Source organism: Drosophila erecta, unplaced genomic scaffold (genome assembly GCF_003286155.1).
Source record: "Drosophila erecta strain 14021-0224.00,06,07 unplaced genomic scaffold, DereRS2 tig00000126-arrow-pilon, whole genome shotgun sequence".
Lineage (NCBI taxonomy): Eukaryota > Metazoa > Arthropoda > Insecta > Diptera > Drosophilidae > Drosophila > Drosophila erecta.
This window is the reverse complement of record NW_020825209.1, coordinates 12274149-12296314: the sequence shown is the minus strand read 5'-3', so window position 1 is coordinate 12296314 and position 22166 is coordinate 12274149. Positions and strand designations below refer to the sequence as shown.

Here is a 22166-nt window from a genome sequence, read left to right as displayed (position 1 = left end):
TATAGATATACATTTGCAACGGATTTAAAGGATGACAAGGAAAAGCTTTTGCAGCACAAAATAGTGCGCGGAAAACTCATTAAATGACAGCGTTGCATTTTCCAGAGTTGCCAAACTTCCACTAATGCCACTACTTAACTAGGGCTGCCGTCGCTCGACCAATTCCCTGTCCGCTCGGCTTTAAAAACGGGGCCAACTAATTGGATGGCCAAAGCAGGCTTAATTCAATTCAAGTTTCATATAGCTAGCTGAATTGACAGCCAGCACATTACAACACTGGTTGGAAAAGTGCATTAACTAAAAGTAATGGTTTAGTGGCAGGAAATCATTTCAAATAGTTCAAAGACAAGTAGAATTTGCAAATATACGTAATATGTAGTCCAGTAACATAACTTTTGAGTCTCTACGAAGAAGAAACGTTGCTTTTCTGGAAAATTGGCCGCTTAACAACACTGCCTGGGCCATGAAAACGCACTTGGTACTATAAATCACTGGCGGAAAAAAAACGAAATCCAACAAAACGTTGCAATTATTTTGTTGAACTTTTCCAAGGAAATAATTCTCGTGCGCCTTAAATCATTTTCATTTGGTGGCTTGTGTTTTATGGCCCGTTGGTTTATTGTTTCTTAAAATGTATAAAAATAAATGAGCTAAATTGTTGCCTCCTTCTACGCTGAAGTGATTTGCCTTTCCCCCTGTGCCAGGAAAAAAGATGCCAGGGCAAATTTTTCACATTTTATGGGCAATGTTTTTTCTTGGGTGCTTTTTTTTAAGGCTTGCAGCTCTGAGCGTGACTTTGGTTTTGATAATTTTTATTTTCCAACGTACACGCGTGTTTGTTTACGTATATACACGTACATATACATTGCATATTTATGACTGAAAATATATTATGCGTATAATTGTTGTTGCCTCGTCGCCAAGTTTTCGCTTTTGGTTTCCCTTTTGCACCTTTGCGTCGTTTTGTTGAATCAATTACAGGAAAAAAAGCGAAAGAAAAAAAAAGAAAAAACCGAAGGGAAAATGTAAGGAAAAGCTGGGAAAGCAGGGGCAGAAAATAGAACGCAGACAGGCTGGCAAAAATGGCAAATTATGGCACCCCAGAGATGCGCGATAAAAGCCCATTTACTTAAACTGAATATTTATTATTCCTGTCGCTGCCACCTACTCCCCTAAAAATACATATATAAACGTACTTTCTACCGACTTTTCGCCCATTTCCCATGCAAAACGTTTGACTTCTCTCCTTTTAGCCTTCTTCATATGCCGCGAGTTTTTCATTTCCTCCCAAAAACTTGGGGTGTCATAAAGTTTGGCCCCACCAAAGTTTGATTGAATTGTGTGCGGGGACTTGGATGGGAAAAATCTGCTGGAAAAAGAAGATCCCCAAATGAAGATGGGTTAAGCCAGAGGATGGCCTAGGTATTGAATGTTTATAAATCAAACCAGCAGTCATGGCTTTTTATTACGATTTTAGAAACGAATGTTGGAATTTAAGTATTTTTATGGATATCCCGTCAAAGATTTCAGCTTGTTCTAATATTTCAAAAATACATACGTTTTTGTTAGGTTTCCTAAAAATAAAACTGAGTGGAAGCTGAAATGAATCCACCCAACGTAAAATAACATGGAAATCAATCCTTTAAATCATATCAAGATACAAGAATTTATATGCAGACTTCAGAACCTAATGCAACCCTCCCCTAAGTAACAAAATGAATATAATATTTAACTAAACTAATTGTTTTGGAAAGAAAGTAGAAATACTAACTGCTTTAGAGATCCTTTTTTTTTGTGCTCGACTTAAACGTGTTTCATTTATCTATTTGCAAAAGTAGTAATAATAGAATTAATTAAAGACTGTTTTTCTCTCTGTGTTGGGGGATCCCTATGCGGATCGTATTGCCGAAACCTTTTGTGCGTGGTCTTTTGATTGAACCCGATTCCAGTTGTTATGATGCCCGCAGCTGAATTCGCCAAGAATTCGATACTCTTCGCATTAAACCCAGTGAAATTCGAGTGCATAAAGCACCGAAAAAAGCCAACAAAGCCAAATAAATATAAAGAAATTAATGAAGTAAATGATAGCTGGCGAGGGCAAAAGAGATGGTCATATATCTATATGTATAAGTAAGGAGCGGAAGACCAAACCAAGCCAAACCAAACCGAAGTGTTTCATAATTTTCGAATTCTAAGCGCCGCCACCGTCGCCATCGAAAATTCCGATAAGCAGCCCCCAACGAACAGAAAAAAAAAAAACAAAAAAAATACAGAAATGCCAGTTCCCCAAAGTAAGAGGGAAAAAATTAAATAATTTATGTTTTATGTGGCAGGAAGCGTTGCCTTCTGGGGGTTGTTCCGAAATAAAATAAAATAAAATAAAATAGACAAGAGCGAGGAGCTCCGTTCGAGCACTCAAGTGATTTAGGAAGTGTTTGTCTGCGTTACGCTTGGTTAGTTGATAAAAATCAGTCGACGCTTTTGTATTCTTTTGGCGTGGTTCTTTCAAGACCATCCCCCCCTTACAAGACCCCTCCCAACCCCTTCCATCACCCATCGCCCAGTAGAGGCGTGGCCAAAAAAGGGGCGATGGAAGAGGGTTTTATATATGGCCCTTGTCTGAGTCATGGTCGCCGCTTAATTGCAGCGACTAAATTGCATTTTAAGCTCCCCGAGTTTCGTTAATTTCTGCACTATTCGTTATGATTTATAACGGCCACGCCCCAACGCCCTTTTTGTGAGTCATATACTAGCCACAGCAATCGCCTTTTCAAGGTGCTTCAAAACTCGTATCTGTGAGATACAGATATCTTACGATTTTATCTGGTTTTACATTCTCTTTCCTTGCTGGATATTTTGTGTATTTTTTATGTTTATTTCTTGGGATCATATACAGACGAATGTGCTTTAGCAGACTTAAAATAGTAACTAAATATGGTTTTTATTTTTTGAAGAGTAGTGCTTCTTTTACGCAAGATAAGCCCTAACAAATCTAAGACTTAAGGTGCCTCTGAAAAGATCTCCGGAGTTTATCGGTAAGTTCTCGTTCTTCTCAGTTCGTGATTGCATTATTGCGTGCCAAATATGAATCAAAGACAGAACGTATCTACAAGATACTCTACTCTCATCCACTTCCTGTGCGGTTTTCGGTGTGGAGCGCAGTTTAAAGTGCCATTAACCCACAATTGCACAAAAGCCAAGATACACACAATCTATAGTTCTTTATATTTTTTTCCTTAGTTTTCCTCTTTTTTTCAGTTTTGGGTTCGGTTAATTGCAAGTTTCGCCCGGTGCTGCGTGTCAAAATATAATTTTGTGTGTTAGATACATTTACGGTTCGAGCTGTTCTTTTGGGATGGCCATTAATTGTCGTTGGCCTGTCATTTTGCGGTACGAATCTGTGGCTAAATATGTGCCCCCTCTATCTACCTGAATCGCCCAGATTCGTTGATATCCAGATACGGATGAGCTGTGACAACAATCTCAATAGTTTTTGTGCTTGGTTTTGGGTACCGGGGTGGATTATTTTCTATTTACACGATTCGCAGGGTTGAAACTCGCTCGTCGGCATAGCAAACAGCTGCCCGAAAAGACACACACACACACACACACACACACAACGATTCCGCAGGACACCTTTGTCGCGATAAATTTGAAATAATTTGATGCGTCTTGTTTTATTTGACAGCCAACAAATTCGTGCTGCCCAAGGGACTTTGAAATCAACCCGGGCTCGCCAATGTAAACATTTCGGCCGGCAATTAAAAGGACCTTTCAATTCTTTTTCGTCCTGCTATAGGAAAATTCAATTTGTAGATTAAAATGTACTCCCTCGTTTCAGTTTCTGTGTCTGTTTGTTTTGTTTTGTTTTGTTTTTAGATATTTTCCCGTAATAGCCACGTGGGTTAGTCCTTCGTGCTTGAGGAAAAATGTTCAATTAAAAACTAAACGAAATTGTAATTTGTTTCGGTCAATACATATCGAATTTTCTAGGGAGGTGCAGTCAGGGAGGCAAATGAATTAAGGAATTAGCTGATCATTAAAATGGGGCGGGCAATGGTGGGGGAATCCCCACAGGGCAGATTGATTAAAATTGATTGAGCGTCTATGCAAATCAAGTTGGGATTATGTCGGAAAAATGGCATTGGAGAGCGGGTAAACAAAGGAAATAATGAACAGAACCCCGGGACAAAGTAAACAAAAATGTTTTTATAAGATATAGTAGGTAAGCAATGGGTTGAATAAATTGTGCATGATTAGGAATCAATGTTCGTTTTAAAACGCTTAAGAATAATTAAAAGCTTGTCCTTCCTTAAGCGGTTTCAATAAATACAGACTGAAAATAGTATGGATATCGAAAACTGTCAGTTTAAAAATTATTTTCTTGCCCTCTATTTATGGATCAATCGACTGTGAAATTTGTTTTATGTTGAATAAATCATCAAGCGGCAGGACAGCATTAAGTGTTCTTTTATTGCCCAGAAAGATACTTTTGAACCCTTTGCGATTTGAACTTTTATATTGCTCTTCGCTTAACTTTAGCCTCATCCTCTTGGTTCTTTTAATATTTGCATTATAAGCACTTTAAACCATTTAAACTTGCACTGGCCTCCCTTTTGCGCCCTTGGATAATGCGCTAAAAAAAGTTTACAAAAAAATGAAGTAAAATTCGAAAAGGGAAAAAATCGCATTACAAGAAAAGTAAGGCAGAATGGGAAAAGGGTGAAAAATGCAATTTCCGCACAGACGCACACATTTTCCGGCCAACAAAGTACATATACATATATTGAAATATATATTTATATAAATATATTTATATATATATTTATATAGAATGAGATAGAGGAAGCAAGCGCGCGAGTGGGAAAACTCAATTTCCAAACTAAACTCAACTAAGAAAAAATGTATGTTGTGTGCGTGTGCAAGAGAAAAAATTGTGAAAATTGTATTTGGCAAACGCATTAAACTTTCATTTTTCTGTCAGGCCAAGGATAACACACACAAACACTCACACACACACACACACACAGTAGTGGAAAGGCGCCGCAAATGCAAAACCCAAAATACAGAAAGAAAATGGAGAAAAGTACGGGAAAATGAGGAAAATGCAGCCGGAGAAGATATTTGAAAATCAAAGCGAAAGTTCTCAGCTTTTGTCTGTCCGCAGGACTCAGCCTTCCACGGCAAACTTTGCTTAGCTCTATCTGTCTATATATGTATAAATATATATATATATATATATATATATCTATATATATGTATATAGTAGCCCGATCTCCCTGTCGCTGCGCCGAAAAACTTTTGTCATGAATTGAGGCTGGGGAAATGTGCGAGAAAAACACATCAAAGCAATCAAAAAGTGACGCCAGAGCAATTGAAAACTTTTCGCATGAAAAAAAAAACAAATTCCAGCCGAAAAACAAAGAAAAAGGACAGAAATTACCAAAAAAAAAAAAAACGGAAGATGAGGAAGGAATAGAAAATGCAACGCATCAATGCATTTTCCGAGGGGCGAAATCAAAAGCTAAAGAGTCAATTGCCAAACCCATTTTCCCGCCCCCTTTTTCCGCCCAGTTAATGGCTTTGTTTGCCATGGCCATCAGCCAAGAAAAAAAATGGCATAAGAAGCAGAGCGCCGGAGAAATGCAACTCAAATAATGAGCCCCCAAATTTAGTATATACATATATAAATACTTCTAGCAGCCAGCGCCTAATGCTCCTATTTTTGCCCAACTTGTGCTCAACTTAAATAATTTGCGCATAAAATATAATTTAATGCTGATATGCCCAGCTCTTTCCATCAGAACTGTTTGCTTGCCAGAAATTCCGGGCTTTATGGCACCATAGCTTAGGCGAAAACGAGGTCAAATGCAATGCAGACGCGTGCCAATGCGAGAGTCTCAATTTGGCAGCCAACTGTAGCGGCTATGCGAGATCCAACACCACGGAGTAACCCACTTGGAAATGCAGGGAAAACCCAACCGCCCACCGCCCATCGCCCACCGCCCACTCTCACAACCCATTCCAGAAAGGAATGCACTTCGCCTGGCGATGAGATTCGGCCGCTGAACAATATTTCATAAGGCCGGAAAAACTTTGGAGCGCAGGGAAAATGCCTTAGCTGCAATTAATGCAGCTCACAGAATTTTCAAGGCGATGGTACATTGGGAAAGCATGCTCATCAGCTGAAAATCCATAAGTTTTTAATTTAATTAAATGGAATTTATTGCAGCAATATATTAAAGACAATGGCTATTAGCTCGATCGCAGTGTCCCCCCATAACTCTCACCCTTATAAAGATGAGATCACTTCCATAACTTCCGCATGCTGTGGAATGTTTTGTTGAGGTTTTCGCTGGCGGTAATAGAGAGCGATATGTCCACTTGGTAACCCCTATTTCAATCACCATATACCCAATGGAGTCTAGACTACCTATCTAGTCATTGAAATGCAGAGAAAGAAAATATTGAAGTTTTGCGCGGATCTGTAGCTTGTTTAAGTAGTTTCCATTTCCATAGTAAGAATTTTGTAGGCTCGCAAATATGAAATATCCAAGCATGGATATATTTCTATTTTATTTAATAACTAAGATCCGACGGGATTTGTCGAAATTTCTTTCAGTTAGTGTTTGTTTTGTCATTTTGTGCACTCTAGATCAGAGATATGTATCTGTATCTATTGCAGCCGTGTCGCGAGCTCTTGGGTTCAGTGCTTTGTTGTCCCCGTATTTAAGTAGCAAATGATTAGCTTCAATTGGCTTCAATTGCATATGGGCTTTATGCCCAAATTGATACGTAGAATAGCGAAGAAATCTCCAAAGCTTCTCCTCTCATCTCATTTCACCAGCAAGTTTGTAAGTTTGTTTTGTTTTTTTTCTCTTTTTTTTGTTGCTTTTCTGAGGCCAGATAAAACCGAAACCCGAACGCCCGATATCTGTCTTATTTTCTATCTCAATCGTTTTGATGGGATAAGTAGTTGGGCGACAGAGGGTTAAAGGAAGGGTATGCTGGGGGGTTAAGAAGCTCACATCACGCACATTCATTTCAAGTAGCTTCACTTTCAGCAGTTTTTAAGAGAGCGTCTGAGCCGATTGAAGTGTCTGGCAAGTTAAATCATTTGGAAATTTGAGGGTTTTCTTGACTTGATTCACTATTTCGGCGAAAAATGAAATCCCCCTTTAGCAAAGCCCCTTTCCCAATTTTACCCAGCCATCTTCGGCGTTCTCAACTTGGCTTATTCCGAATTTTAGTTGGACTGAAACAAGAAGACACAAAAGTTTCGACGACTGAAGTTTGACTTTTATTTTCGTAGCTCTAAGTTATTGGGTGTGCAAATATTTGCTTCATTATTGGCCAACTGACTTCCTTAATAACGAGTATCTAATACGAGTTAAAGTTTTCTTTTGGCCTTTTTTATCCAGTAATTTTAAACTAATTTCTTAGCTTGTTTTAACCCGTTACTAGTATTTTAAATATTAACCTTATCACTTGATAAACATATAGAAAGTTGCCCATCAGTTTGATTTGAAATTACCCCTGATCTTAAAATACCACAAATGCGTGTAATCTTGCCACATTGCTGGCCCCAAAATCCATGCACAAATATTTGTAAAATGCCGTAATTGCTGAGATTATTCAGTTTGTTTATTATTTCACCCATATTTATCTTGTGCCCCGCAGAATGCAGCCGCATTCCTTCGTTAAATATTTTTAATGATTTGTTCAGTTTACGCGTATGTCTGTTTGTTTTTTGGGCACGGGGCAGTCGGCACTGCAACGTAGCATGTCCGTGACCTTTGTCGCGGCACCCACAAGATATAGGATACAATATACACAAGATACCGTATACAGTATACGATATGCACAAGATACAGATACTTGCAAAAGCGGCAAGGGCTGCAAATGAAAAGTTAAACGTTGCGTGCTGCGCCTGTTTATCTTACGGATGCGCCCTGGGATGCATCACTCACTCAACTCGAGCATAGCATTTAACTCATTCGTATAAAAGATACAAAAACCGCGAGTATCTGTAACTCTGCTGCACGCATATATACACATGCATACATATGTCTATGTGGTGGATGTGCACAAACAAATGGACGAGTTCTTCTTGGGCTCTTCAGCTGCTTTCCTGATCCAACTTCTGCTCATTCATGGCGTTGCACTCGATTAAAAATGTTTCGTGTGTGCCCCGGCCGCCGCATTTCCCTCATTTTTCCCCGGCCGCCGCATTTCCCTGCGATTTTCCTCAGCTCAGTTGTTGTCGCTTTTGTTGCAGGAAGTGCTCATCTTCATTTACTTTGTTGTCGCTGCCGTCTCTTGACGTTTTTCGGTTTTGCGGATGACACTGTTCGGTTGCTGCTCTGTGCACCAGATACACTGCAAAAAATCTGCCTCCAGCAGTAGTCAACGACACATCTACAATTTGCAGATGACTTCGTATAAATAGTACATCGTTTGCAACTATAGATTTATTCATTTATGAAATAAATGTAGCAAATGTAAATATATGTACTAAAATACATATAAAGTTCGCCTCTTTCTGCGAGTGCACAGATTCGGTTTGAGATTATTGCCAATTTACAAGCCGCCTATCTCGCTCGTTCACTTTTTGCCCATCTCTTTCTAACGCCCGGCACTCTGCTAATTAAATATCTATGAATGGCGGTCGTAGAACACTTGTGTGTGTTTGGTGTATTTGTATCTATGTATCTGCCGGATTGCCGGATTTGCCAAATGGCGGCATGCAGATAGAGTATAGAGTATTTTAGCATCTCCCTTGCTCTGCGCCATCGTTTGTATTTTAATTTAGCATCTTCAAATTGCTACAGGAAATTGCTTTAATTTCCATTGAGTGTTTCTTCTTGTTGCCGAAAACCGAATTGCCCCTGTTTTCCGTCTGTTTCTCGTTCTGCGGTTGTTGCAAAGATTATCCCAACCGCACATCGAACTTTTCGGGGCAACTTTCCTTTAGCACATCTATATACACATATATATGTATATGTATAAAATCCAGACAGACGCTTAAGCGCTTTTCATTAATTTATATCGCGGTGCAGTCAGCTTTTTGAGAACCGAAACCCCAAAAACTGAACCGAAAAACCCACAACAAACGAACCGCAAGACACAAGACTTAACAAGATTTTTGCGTGCACCGCTTGGAAAACCGCGCGAAGAAAAGTTTTTCGCTAAAGACATCAATCAATGCGATTAGACAATCTTCATTAATCTGTGAAAGTGAAACTAGAACGCGACGCATTAAAATCCCATAGAAGAGCCAATTCGGTATAGGCACTTTTCACGTTTTCCACGAGGGGTGGAAAATCACACACACACACACACAACCAGGCCCACACCCACTCGAGAAATCAAAGAGGAGACCAAACACTTGAGCTCATTTCCCAGGCGTTTTTTTTTTCTTTTTCATTTGTTTGTTGGTTATTCGCCGCTTTTGATCTTTCTTTAGTAGAATTGAGAGTCAAAAAGGAGGCGGCCGAAGAAGAAGCCCCGCGAAAAATCAAGGGAAAACCTAAGGAAAATACTGGGGGGAAAATACACATCGATTGATTGGTCAGCCTGGGTAAAAATGCGAATGTGTAAGATGACTGGGCGGAGCAATTGAAGTGCGAAACCCGAAAGAGGCAGCCAAATGGAGCGAAAATGCAAAGGGAGACCAAATGCCAAAGTTTCCCCGAATTTTCCCAATGTTTATGCGTGCGATTTTAAGGCAAAATTGCAAAATTAAAATATAGATATAGTTACTCGTTTATAGATTTTTTTTAACACTATTTTTAAAGAGCTTTGGTATACAAATTTATAAGTCAATTACTTTATTTTCGATGGAACTTTTTCCATTTTAAAACTTTCAGTTTTCCAGAACATACATTGTAGTTTTTCAATATACTTATTTTTTTATATTTTGGCATTGATATACACAGATTTAATATTTTAATGTAAGCTGTATCAACGCATAAACACATTTCAGGCCTATCGAACGCTTTTCGGCCATTTTGCTATTTTTATTTAATTTCTTCTGGCTTCATTTCGCTGCAAAAGGAACAGAGCGGCGCTGCCACAGATACAGATACATTTTAACGGCCAAGCGTGAATTGCTCCCCTGGGAATTGGCGTTCCATTGGATACACTTCGATTTGGTAGATTTGACAATGCGCAAAGTGTCTGTATCTGTAGCTGTATCTATGCTGTGTATCTGCGTACAAATGTATCTTGCAGATTCTGGGCATTTCATTTCATTTCATTTGAATTTAGTAGTCCGTAGTTGGCTGACTAATGATGAAAGTGTGACCCAAGTTTTGGGGCCATTTGCAGGATTCCAGCGTCTTTTTGGGCTGCGACGGCAATTTATTACAAATAATATATCATCCCACTCCCCGCTAGCATTTTATCCAATCATCCAGCGGCTGTTTGCCGTTTGTCCAAGTTTTTCGGTTTGGCATATTTGTCAGTGTGGCATTACTAATTGGTGATTACGAGCGGAAGTCGACAAAATATTTTATGCTCTTATTTCTATTTTGTAAACATTTTTGTGATGTCGACTTGGGGCTGAGGTCGTAAAAAAACACAACAGCAACAGCACAGCAACAAAAAAAAAAATAAATAAATAAAAACCACGGCTGGCAAACGGCGGAAATTCAAGTGGCTAAAATTAAATCGAAAGCGCTGGGTTAAGATCTGCTGTATCTTCATCTGGCATATCGTTATATATGCGCTGCATGGATAGTGTGTATCTGCATCTGTATCTGTAGCCGATGTGGCTGCTTTTCATCAATGGACTTGGAATATCTGGCCGTGTGCCAATTATTGTTGCACGTTTGTCTCCCGGTTGTCAAGAAGTTGTGAGTTCTTCGGGCCAACTGGGCTGCATTTTTCCCTCTCGTTTTGCATGCGTGTCTTGCGAGAAATGTTCATTCATTGCAAATGCAAATGGCAAAAGGCAAAAGGCAAGGGAAAGGGAACAAAATAAATAAGCCCAAAGGCAGCTAATGAAAATGGAAATCAACTTGCCAAATACACGAAGAAAGTGCTTTTCATATAAATGGGGAGAGGGGAAAGTCAGGAAAAGTGCATTGCCCGCCTAACTGCAGTCCGCATCCAAAGATGCCAATCAACACCTTAGTTGTTCCTCTTCACCTGCCGCCCCCTGCCCCGCCCACCATGCTCTGCTCATTTGTCAGATACTTTTTTCTCTGATTTTCCTTTGGCGTGAGGTGTAAATGATTTTTGGGGCGGAAAGTCATTAAGCACCCACTTCCATTGTATTCCTTTATTTCTTAATTACATAGATCACTTTACAATACTTAAAGAAAACCCCTGAAAAAAATTCAAATAGCTTAAGTAATAATACCTAATTATTGCATTCAAGTGTTCCTTCTGGTAATTATAAAATGCCACATTAAAAATATTAACATCAAGTGCCAGAAAAATTTAGGTATTTGCTAATTGCATCTTCTAGAGCATTGCTAATTTCGGCCACAAAACATGTTGCCCCTGTGTAATTACTCGTAATTCCAAGAAAATCTCAGCCCAAGTAGCTTCACTCCTTTTGCCCCTTTTCATATTTCACTTTTTTGTGTATATTTCTTGTTTTTTTATTCGCTGGCAACTGTTGTTTTATTTACCATACTCATTTTATGGGCTGCATCTTTGGTTTTTCATCGTTTTTCCTTTTTTTTTTTTTGCCCCCATCGTCTTTGTTTTTGTTGGCTTTTAATAGTCGCCCGGCGAAAAGGAAAACTGAGAATGGGAATGTTGGCCTGTGTCTGTGATAATTATTATGGCGCTCTTGACGCCTTTATTGGGTGTAAAACGTTTCGCAGGCGGTCGCCGCGGATGGATATGCAGATACAAAGATTCACAGATCCCAGATGCAGCGATATAAAGATACAGATACTTTCAAGACCCGTGGATTGCATCTCATTTCGAATGCAAAACGATAAGCCGATCAACATCTTTAAGCCAGTTACAAGGCTTTCAAGTTGGGGATCGCCTCAGATCGCATCGGATCGGTTCTCGGCGATCCCAAAGATATATTCCCCCTTTATAGCTGTTGTTGCACCGTTAACGATACATGTGTGGGGTCGATTTTTCCACTTTTTTTTTTTTTTTTCGAAAATGGCTTGTTAAAATGCAACAATGTTGCCGGGTTTACTGATGCGGAACTTTCCTTAGACCCAGACATCGAATTCATCCAATTTCTGTGCTTGCCGAAGCGACAAATAAATGCTACAGTCTTTTACTGATTTGTGAATTTACACAATGAAAAAAACTGGAAGGTTAGGTCCTTCCAATTAAATATCTATGAAATAAAGTTGCTTCTCATGAAATCCGTGTATTATTTAAAGAGTGCGCGGTGCAGATGGAGTTTAGATATCCGTAAAATAGCAATTTTATCAGGGGTATTTAAAGTTTTTGCCGGTGTAGCTGGCCTGAGTGGGTGGAGATCGAAAATTGGGAGGAAGGGGTGGGAGAACAGCAGACTACAATAAAAAGGGTTCAGATGATCATCATCATCACCACTCGGGGCTTGGTCTCTTGCGTTTTGGGTGTCTATCGTGTGGGCAGATCGCCGTGGTTCGAATCGGATCGTATCGGATCGTCAGATGCATCCCAAGGTTTTTTTCGTCTTGGTTTTGTATTTTCCTAACAAGCTGTCAGTCAGTCAGCCCTTTAGACGGGAAATGTAACGTGGTGGTGGTGGTGGTGGTGGGGGAAAAGTGTCAGCCGAGGAGGAAGTGGAAATTAGCTCGAAATCGATGGGAATCATTGATAGATGCGATGAGTTACACAATCAACTGCCCAAGTGTTGGCAAATGGCTGGGGATTACTTCGTTTTCGAAGAGGTCTAAACTGTGGGAATGGTATTTTACACGTCCATCCCAGTCGGTTGTTTGGGTTCATTAAATGTTAATTGCAATATTTGTAATGAAATCAAATGTGATTTGAAATCGTGGAATAAATAAACCATAAATTCATATTTAGATGGGATTAGTAATTAACGATTTGTCTAATTTGTTAAACGCACGCATTCATAAAATGTATGAGCACTTTGTAAACAAAATCAAATAGGCATATTATCTGATTTGATTTTAGGTTGCCATAAATGCTTATTTGCATGGGATTAATACAATAGGATGATTTTACCTATAAGCCGGACAATCATTACTTGGTATTTATTTAGAGATAGCAAATTGCAGATAGCTAAATTAAATTTCTCTCTGACTTTGGTTTATTTTCCCTTCCCATTTTCTGCATTTTTTTCTTCTTCGGTTAATCCATAAAGGCAAACGACAGAAATTGTCCTACAACATTTTTCACTTATCCCCCCATACATTTTCCTAGCGCCCCCTTTCCGCGGGAGGAAAACAACCTCTTGAGTTTCGGCGCTTTGCTTTGTTAGCTTAACTTTATTCTCTTTATTTTCTTCTTTTTTTGCTCTTCTGTTAATGTGCGAGATGCAGATACAGATACAAATGGGTGACCATGTGTGTGTGTTTTGGGTTTTATGAGCGCATATCGCGGGCTGAGCTGCACTTGAATAAATTGGGTGTTTCTTGGTAAATTTCAGTATATATCATTACTTTCAAAATTAAATATATGGTTTAAATACCCTTAATTTTAAAAAATATCATTTGAAAACCATATAGCGCACATATTTGCATTACAAATATTACAAATTACAATAATTACAATAAATTACAAATGATTAAGAATGCTGCTCGCTTTTCCACGTGTGCTAAGATAATAATCAAAGACACGACAAAATTCAGTTCAGTTGGGATCCACTTGGAGTTCAGTTTCGGTTTCAGTTCATAGGCCGTTGTAATTCCCCAGAAGCGCCCCATATATCTGTGCCCACATATATGTCCGTATCTGTATCTGAGTCTGTAAATGTACGAGTATGTGCGTGTCTTGTGTTGTGTGCATAAGATATTAGCATTCTGTGCGTTAATGCTTTCATCTTACTGATACATTCTGCTTTTTTCGTCTGCTGGCTTTTTGCCTGCGAGTTTATTTCATTTTCAGTTTCATTAAATAACAAATTGTTCTTTTGTTGTGTGTGCATGTGTGTATCTGCGTCTTTGTATTGTGAGCTTAACTTTTTTATGATGTCTATGCAGGCTTATGTATGTGCACTTTACTTTTTTTCTTGGCTTTTCTTATAATAAAAGCTGGAGCAGTAGAGTACAAAAAGGAAATTCAAGGGAAGGTTAAGGAGACGCGACTGAAAAAAAGTTTATTTGTGTCGCCTTTCTATTTTATGTTTTCAATAAATATTAACATTTTCTGGAAAAGCAGGGCAGTAACCTTCGCCGCATCTTACTTGAAAAACTTTATGCTTTTTCTTTGTCTTTCCGTGACTTTTGTTATGTTTAGTTTACTTGACGCAAATTTTTCATGTTTTTAAAATGTCTTTCAAGATTTTAATCTCATTGAAATGGTTAGAGCGGAGGCTAAAAGCCCCGGGAGTTGGATGCCTCTGTTTTGGCCATGATAACTTATCAACAAAGTCTAAGAACCTGGCTTCTGACATGCCAAGAAAAACTTGAGTGTGTGTGTGTGATAGCCAACAAAAGTTATTTTCATTTGCAGAAAATCTCCATGTAGAGCTCATAATCTAGCGCATACCTCAAATCCTAAAACAAAGACCCGAAATACCGCAGCACTCAATCTGATAGCTTCGTTTAACGTGTAATATTAAATACTTTGGTAAATAGGTGGACAATTCTGGGCGAATTCTAAAGCAGAGCTACAAATATAAGTACCCTTACTTTTAGATCTGTTGATTTTAAAACGAAATACGGGCCTTTGTTGGGGTCATAAAACCATAAGTATCTCTTAGAGATTTCGAAAAAGGGGAAGTCCATCGGCAGATGTGTCTCTGTATTTTTGTACAATATTTTCCATAATTACGTAGGTGTGAACACTCGCCCTGTGACATGATCATCAGAAAAAAAACAAAAAAAAATTAAAACAAGAGCAGAAGAAGCCGGGCCATAAATTTAAAAGCAATAAAACTTTCAAGACAAATAAATGCGGCTTCCCTCATGCAATTGTTGTTGCGACACCAACATAAATCTCGAGGCACGCAAAATATTTAAACAAAAAGAAAAGGGGGGAATTCATTACTTCACTGAGACGCGTGCGTGCGGTTTCTCGATCCGCTGGATATACACATACTCCCTACCATCCCCAGACCTTGAAATGCACAGTGCATATACATATCTGTGTATATATATTTACTTATGACAGGGGCGTTAATTTATGTGTGACTGCAGAACGGGGGGATACCGACTTTCTGAACGATCATGTGCGTCATTGCCATCGAGGATTGCCAATCGGATTGCGTGCTGCATCTGGAATCCTGGATCGTCTGCTTTTCTTGCTGCAAATGAAATTATCAAGGCGGATCAGCATTTATGGCCACTATAATCTGCTTGAATGGCCAGTGATTCTGGTTCATAAGTTCATAATTCAGTTGTGGCTTTTTGGCATATTGAAGCGGCACTCATCATTTGGTTGCTTTTCTCTGCCCCACGCCACAAAAATCGGAAGAAAACGATCGAACAGATTGCTCCCAATTCCATAAACGAAACGATCGTGACAAGAGCTTTCGCTGCGAGTCCCATGATTATTTTGAGTGATCTTCTTGGAAAAAGATACTTGAACTCGCTGGATTTTCTTCGCTGGGGGAAATCTTCGGCTGGAAAAATGCCAGCTGTTTGATGCATCATGATCTTCTGTGACACTCGCCACCAATGGCTTTTGGCCAATTAGCTTTGGCCCCAAATCGAATCCCCCAAGTGGGGAATTATCCTTTCCATAAACAGTGAAAAAAAGATAGCAAGTTATTTACTTTATTCAAGTATTTAAATTGAAATAATTGTAGAGTTTGCGTTATACGATCTAAATGCAAATTGATCGTATATCTTCTATACTATATTTCATTTGTCTTTTGTAATTGAAAGCTTCTTTAGTATTGAATAGTATTAATTGAATTCAACAAAAAATATATAAGTTGTTTATACAAAAACTACAACTAGTGATGTGAAAAGTGAACTAGCTTAAGTTTGCTCAGTGTGCCTTAATTATTCGAGACTGTGGTGTTTGGTTGTTTATCTGAGCAAACATAAAACAGAGAATGAAAAACCAAATAAACGCTAATTGGAAAAGCATATTTTATATGGACTGTGGCTTTTCGTTCTTCCCTCCGATTTTCCCTGCACTTTTGCCCGCGTTTTCCCCCACAAGATCCCCCCGTTGTTCATGTGGCACGCACTACCCACTCATAAAAACTGGGAACATTTTTGGAGAAATATATGTGTGTTTTTGTGTGCCCCAGCGACCATAAAAATGTTGTTGGGCAACCCTTTGGTTTTGTTGAAGATCTTCTGGATTTCTGAATTTCTGAATTTCTGAATTTCTGGAGTGTGAGTAAAATGACATGCCGTGTTGGGCATCATGATTACTTTTGACATTTGTGGCAAATGTTCAAGAGTCGGCATACTTTTCTCACCCTCTGCTATTTATAAACAATCAAAAATTGTTGACACAAGTTGGGGAATGGGGGGAGGGGAAGGTTTGGCTTAGACGCCATTTAATTGTTTTATGTTTGTGGTGTTCGTAGGGAAATAAAATCAATTTTAATTACATTTAGCCGCTGACATTTTGATGCCTGACAGGCGGCGAGTAAAGGGGGAGAAAATAACCAAGGCCCTCTTCTGGTTTTTCAGATGAAAACCAGTTCTGCCCAATCTCAATCCCCAAGCCCCAATCCCCAATCCCCAATCCCAATGCTCAATGGTCCGTTTCGGTCGCAGTTGAAGTCCAAGTCAGAGTCTCAGTCCCAGTCCCAGTTTAAGTCCCAGTTCCAGCTCCGCTTTAGGTTTCCTCTTATTTTCTTATAGATTTTTTTGCTTCGTTCTTCTCGGTTTACTTTTTCTTATAAGCTGCATCCTAACGAAAACCTGGAAACTTGTCGTTGCTGTTCGTTTTTTGCTGTTCGACAGAGCAACTTGCTGCGAACTCGTTTGGTAGCATTTTGGGTGGGCGAAAGGGGCAGGGTTTCGAATGCGCAGGCGGAGGGGCGTCGACATGATTTGCACTACAAAACAACAAAATGTTTAAGGAGCAGTCGCTCCTCTCTAAATGCACTGCAATGCAAAGGGGGTTCTATAAAATATTCCCTTAAAAAGGCATCATTTTATTTTGCTAACTGTTAGTTACAAAAAGTAGCCCTTCATGGGTTTCCAAATAACTTATGAATTGAATAATACCAGCATTCTATTGCCTTTAGAGCAGTCACATCTGCAGCACCTTGACCCCTCTTTTTCCAGTGTAAGCCCCTCCCTGCCACCGCCCCTTTTCGTGGCTGCCTCTTTTTCGCGCTGCATTTTTCGCGTAGGCCGCGTGGAGAGTGCAGCGAACCTGGTAGCCAAGCTGGAGATTAATGCGCTGCCAGACAAGCTCAGCTGGAATATTTCTGGGCATCTGAAAACTGAACGGTGGAAAACTGAAAGCTGAAGCTGAAAACGGGGAGCGGTATCCGTGCCTTTGGCCAGTAAATCTTTAGCTGCTTTTCGGCCTCGGCCAAACAGCCAGTAGATTTCATATCAGCGCTATGCGTTTTGGACCAGAAGATATTTGTCCGCAGAATTCCGAGAACCCATATATGTATGCATTGAGCACAGGCCACAGGGATCAATCATAGGAATGTTAGAGATTTTACAGAACAACCGAAATTTTCCAGTGCCTGCAAGATACGCTTTGAGTAATGTAAGGTTTTGAAAATGTTTGGATAAGAAATGTTTGGCAAAACGAAACGGAAATTGTCATTAAAGCTACGAGAAATCATAAAAAAAATACATTTTTCTGAAAATTAAATATGTAGACATAAAATAACGGCATTATCAAGTATTTTTAACAAACAAAACCATAATAAACCATAAATACCAGTACAAAAAATTCCCTGGATGCATTAATATTAACAATTTATCATTTATCTTTTTTCAATATATATATTCTTTTGGAGGAATTAAAACAATTTGATTGGCAAAATACCAAAAATGTTTTCTTTTTTGTCGTGGTGTCGGCATTCTTTTCACCCTTCTCAAAATTTGTTCACATACGTGTATCTTATTTTTTATTCGCTTTTCGAACAGAAATTATGCGATTACAAGCCATTCTTGTTTGTTTTCTGATGTATCAGATACGCGTTACTGAAATATTTGAGTAACAGCAATGGATATGTGAGTTCTTTGTTGGGTTATTATTTCGCTGTTTGGTTGTGGTATTTTCGTTCTTCGCTGTTTCCGTAATGAACGTGAAATTATTTTCGTTTATGATTGAAAGTATTTCATTAGCCAACGCTGTGGAAAAAGATGCGGATTGTGTATCTGTATCTAATGAAGCATTCGATTCGCTTGCGTTGTGGTAATTAATGCTTCCTAAAATCATTCAGTGTTTTGGTGTTTGATTAATGAGAAATTTGCCAGGATAGCGGAAGATACGATACATCTTTGTCTATATGGCCATGCAAAATGCAGCAAGGAACTGACCATTTTGCGGTCGAGTCGTTGTTACTGCAACTGCACTTGCAACCGCATTTGTGTAGTCAGTGGCTTAGGAAGGGGGTTTCAGTTGGCTAAGCGGTTAGTTAAAATATTTTTAAGCTTCGAATAATTGCTGCTTTCACAACAGTTATGTTTTATTTTATATATCAAGAAAACATCTTCCGTCATTAATTATAAATAATGCTTTTTGGAAGCCCTGCTCAGTGCTAAAGTCCCTACGCCACTGCCTTGTTTTCCCTATTTTGCATCTGCATCGATGCACTTGCATCTCTGCGGTTCATTTGAGGTGTCTGCTGTCTGCTGTCGAAGAGCCCTTAGTATTACTCCCTCCTCCTTCTCCAGGCTGCCCTTTCCCTTGGTTTGGCATCTTTTGATTGATTTTGATTCACTTCGTGCCCGGCTGGGTGTTATTCAATTTTTGTGCCATATCATAAATTTAATTTGAGATGAAAATCCCAAAGATATGCCGCATTATCCCGAGCCCGTGCTGCTGCCGTGTTGGCCCATTGTATCCCACAGATACAGATACAGGTTGAGATACGAAAACGTTTCGATCGGCCTGGCCACAATAACGGATTACATTTGAAATTGTTTGGCATTGGCGCCCGCCGCTCCACAATCCCCAATCCCCAATCGAAAATCCAAAAGCCCCGCACAGCTCCAAGTATTTTTCCAATATTACACGATGACTTTGAATATTTTGTCTGGGCACATCATGGGTGGGATTTTGTGATTAGAGCCATACACCAGTCTACACCAGCAGCAGCAGTCCAATCGGATAAAGAGGGCGGCAAGTGTAACAAATATGCTGGCCATTGGCAGTCAGTCGGACATGGGACTACAAACTGCCAGATACCAAAATGGAATCCACACTTATTCTGATTGTTTGCCCAGCAGCTCCCCCCTATTTTCCCCTCGATTTTTCCATTTTGGCCGAAGGAAAACCAGTTTTCGGATATTTGAAAATGCTGAAATGGAGCCAAGAATGATTTTTGGTTGGAACTCGGGAATGAAATCGATAGATATATAGATTGCGGAACGGGCAGGATGGTAACAGATACAGATTACGCAAATGCAATCGTTGTTATCAGGGGAAAAACAATTAACATTTGCTAAGCGGTATTAGGAGAGTTTTGCCAGTCGCTGGCAAATGTGGGAAATTAGGGAAAATGTTTGAATTTTTGCTTTTAATTACACGCTTGATTAAATGTTTACTTAAATGGCGAATAAAAAGGTCGATTTACATGTTTAGGAAATCAGTATTAATGCAACTTTAATTATATTTATAATTACAAGTAAATATTAGAAAAAATAAAAACTAATTGAATGAAACGTAATAAAATAGACTTTGATAAATATGCTTCGAGCAAATAATTAAAAATATTTTAAAATATTGGGCATTTCTAAACTGGTTATCAAACGTTGGAGGGAATATCTTCACAAAGAAGAGAAATTAACTGATCAAAGAGAAACAGGAAAAGGACATAGTAAAGCGTAACGAAGGTCACAAGGTTGTTGTCTTTAAGACAACCCCACTTAATTACTCACATAAATATTTTCTATTCCCATTCAGATCGGAAATAACCAATTGGCAGCCATGAAAAAGATTTAAAAACACTTTAAGGAAAAGATTACCGGCGATCCAGAGCGAGTGGAAATCCGACAGATACGGATTTCGACGCAGAGATTTTCATTGAATCGCGGGGAATACACATCCATCCGCGGGTGGCAATGCCACCGAGGCCCCTGTGGGCCCCTCCAGCCCCTGTCCATGCATCGAACGGGGTGCAGACGACTCGCGATCGCCGCTGAAGGGTTAAATCCTGCACTTGCCATTAACAGTAATAATAGTTGTAATAATTAATAAACGACAAGAGCGAATGCAACGTCGCGAAACCGAAACAAAAACGCATAATTAAATAATAAATAATCGACATAAATCGTTAAGTAAAGTGCCCTGTCGCACTCTCGGTACAGTGAATACCAGACACAAAATGACTATGAAATCGATGAAGTACTCCGATTGTGATACCATCATGGATGGCTACAATCCGGTGCCGCCGCCCCTGCCCCGCCGAGTGCCCCCCGTGCGAAATATCTACGCTGAGCCCTTTGCCCACGAGCCGAACCATTCCAGCAGGTAAATAATGCACTCGATGCACTTCAAAAAATACTTCAAATACACTTTAAGACTCTCCGAAACTCATGTAGTATATATTACAATGCTATAATGAGCATTTTCTTAAGTCGAAAGTAATGCAAAGGAAATTACATGCATCATAAATATAAGACATTTGTTATAGAGTACGTGGGCTTAATTTGCGATCTATATAATATTTAAAATCACCCCATTAAAATCGTTTTATTCATGTAATACATTTTTTAGATACAATTTAGCAAAATACTAAATACCTAAAAATTGCACCTATTTTTCCGCAAGTGCAGTCACCTGCACACCTGTGCAAATAATTGTAATTAAGTCGAGTGTCATCGCGAATTTACAACGCCATCAAAATGCCGGGCACAAAGGCAAATGGCGATTATGCACAGGTCAACTCGGGTCAACCGAATCGCAGTGCTGTCTGACTGGCGTTGCCTTGTTATCATTACCGAAATATTGCCACAGATTTAAGACTTAATTAACAATCGAGTCCACGGGTCTGTGGTTCTTGTTGCGCTGCAATACACGTTATAATTAGGGAATACAAGCAATTCTGGGCAAAAGCAAACGTTGCCAGCCATTCGATACTCAATGTAAGTAGCAAAATAAACGTCAGCCTAGAAGGCAATGTGCTTTAAACCCCAATTAAACGGAAATTTCAATAGGAAAATATAAATTACAGAAGTGCCGAGTTAAGTGCTTTGTATCATAATTAAACAGTTTGCATTTCGAGTGTTTTCAAGCACAACAAGAAGTCATTTGAATAATGGAATGGGGCTTCAGTGTTGTGTGCCTAAGGAAAATCCAATGGTTGGATACAGAAATAAACGAGTTATGTGCTAAATATTTCACCTAGTAATGACTGACAGAAATCGGAGCACGTAGCAATAACACTGTGAACCAGAGAGCATTTAAAACCCCTTGAGTTTTATTAAAAAACAAACAGTTCCCTTATTGCCATGTCACCCAAAGGTGTTGCTTTGTTTTCATTTTTTGAGACTCCATTCGTCGGCGCAATCATCTCCAATTCAAACGCAAGAAACTGGAACACAATTGCAATAAACGCACGCCTCGATGAGTAGCTCCTATATTTTGTACCCATCCATATATCCTTTTTTCGGTCCGTCCGTTTTCCCTACACACACTCAACTGCCACAGAGTTGCATATTGAAAAAAGGATAAAATATCTGTGTGTATATGCAGATGGAGATGATAAAGAAATGTCCCATATAGAGCGGCGTGAGTCGAGTGTACAATATGCATTTTCATATCTGAATAAATAGACAGGCGAGAGGTGCGGAGTTCGCACTGGGATACAATATATATATATGTATACATATACATAGATATATCCAATTCGTATATATACACAGCCCACAACAATGACCGGAGGGGCGAAGGGGCGGTAACGAGGG

The 22166-nt window shown here is 39.3% G+C and overlaps 1 protein-coding gene across 1 annotated transcript in view; it reads left to right on the top strand.

The window, feature by feature from the left end:
• The window catches only part of LOC6551267 (teneurin-a), a 126834-nt gene that overhangs the window by 5452 nt on the left and 99216 nt on the right, over window positions 1–22166 (top strand). The window contains exon 3 of the mRNA XM_026982279.1: window positions 20164–20730. Within this exon, the coding sequence (XP_026838080.1) occupies window positions 20585–20730 (146 nt within the window). The 5' untranslated portion in view covers window positions 20164–20584. The remainder of the gene's footprint in view (window positions 1–20163; window positions 20731–22166) is intronic.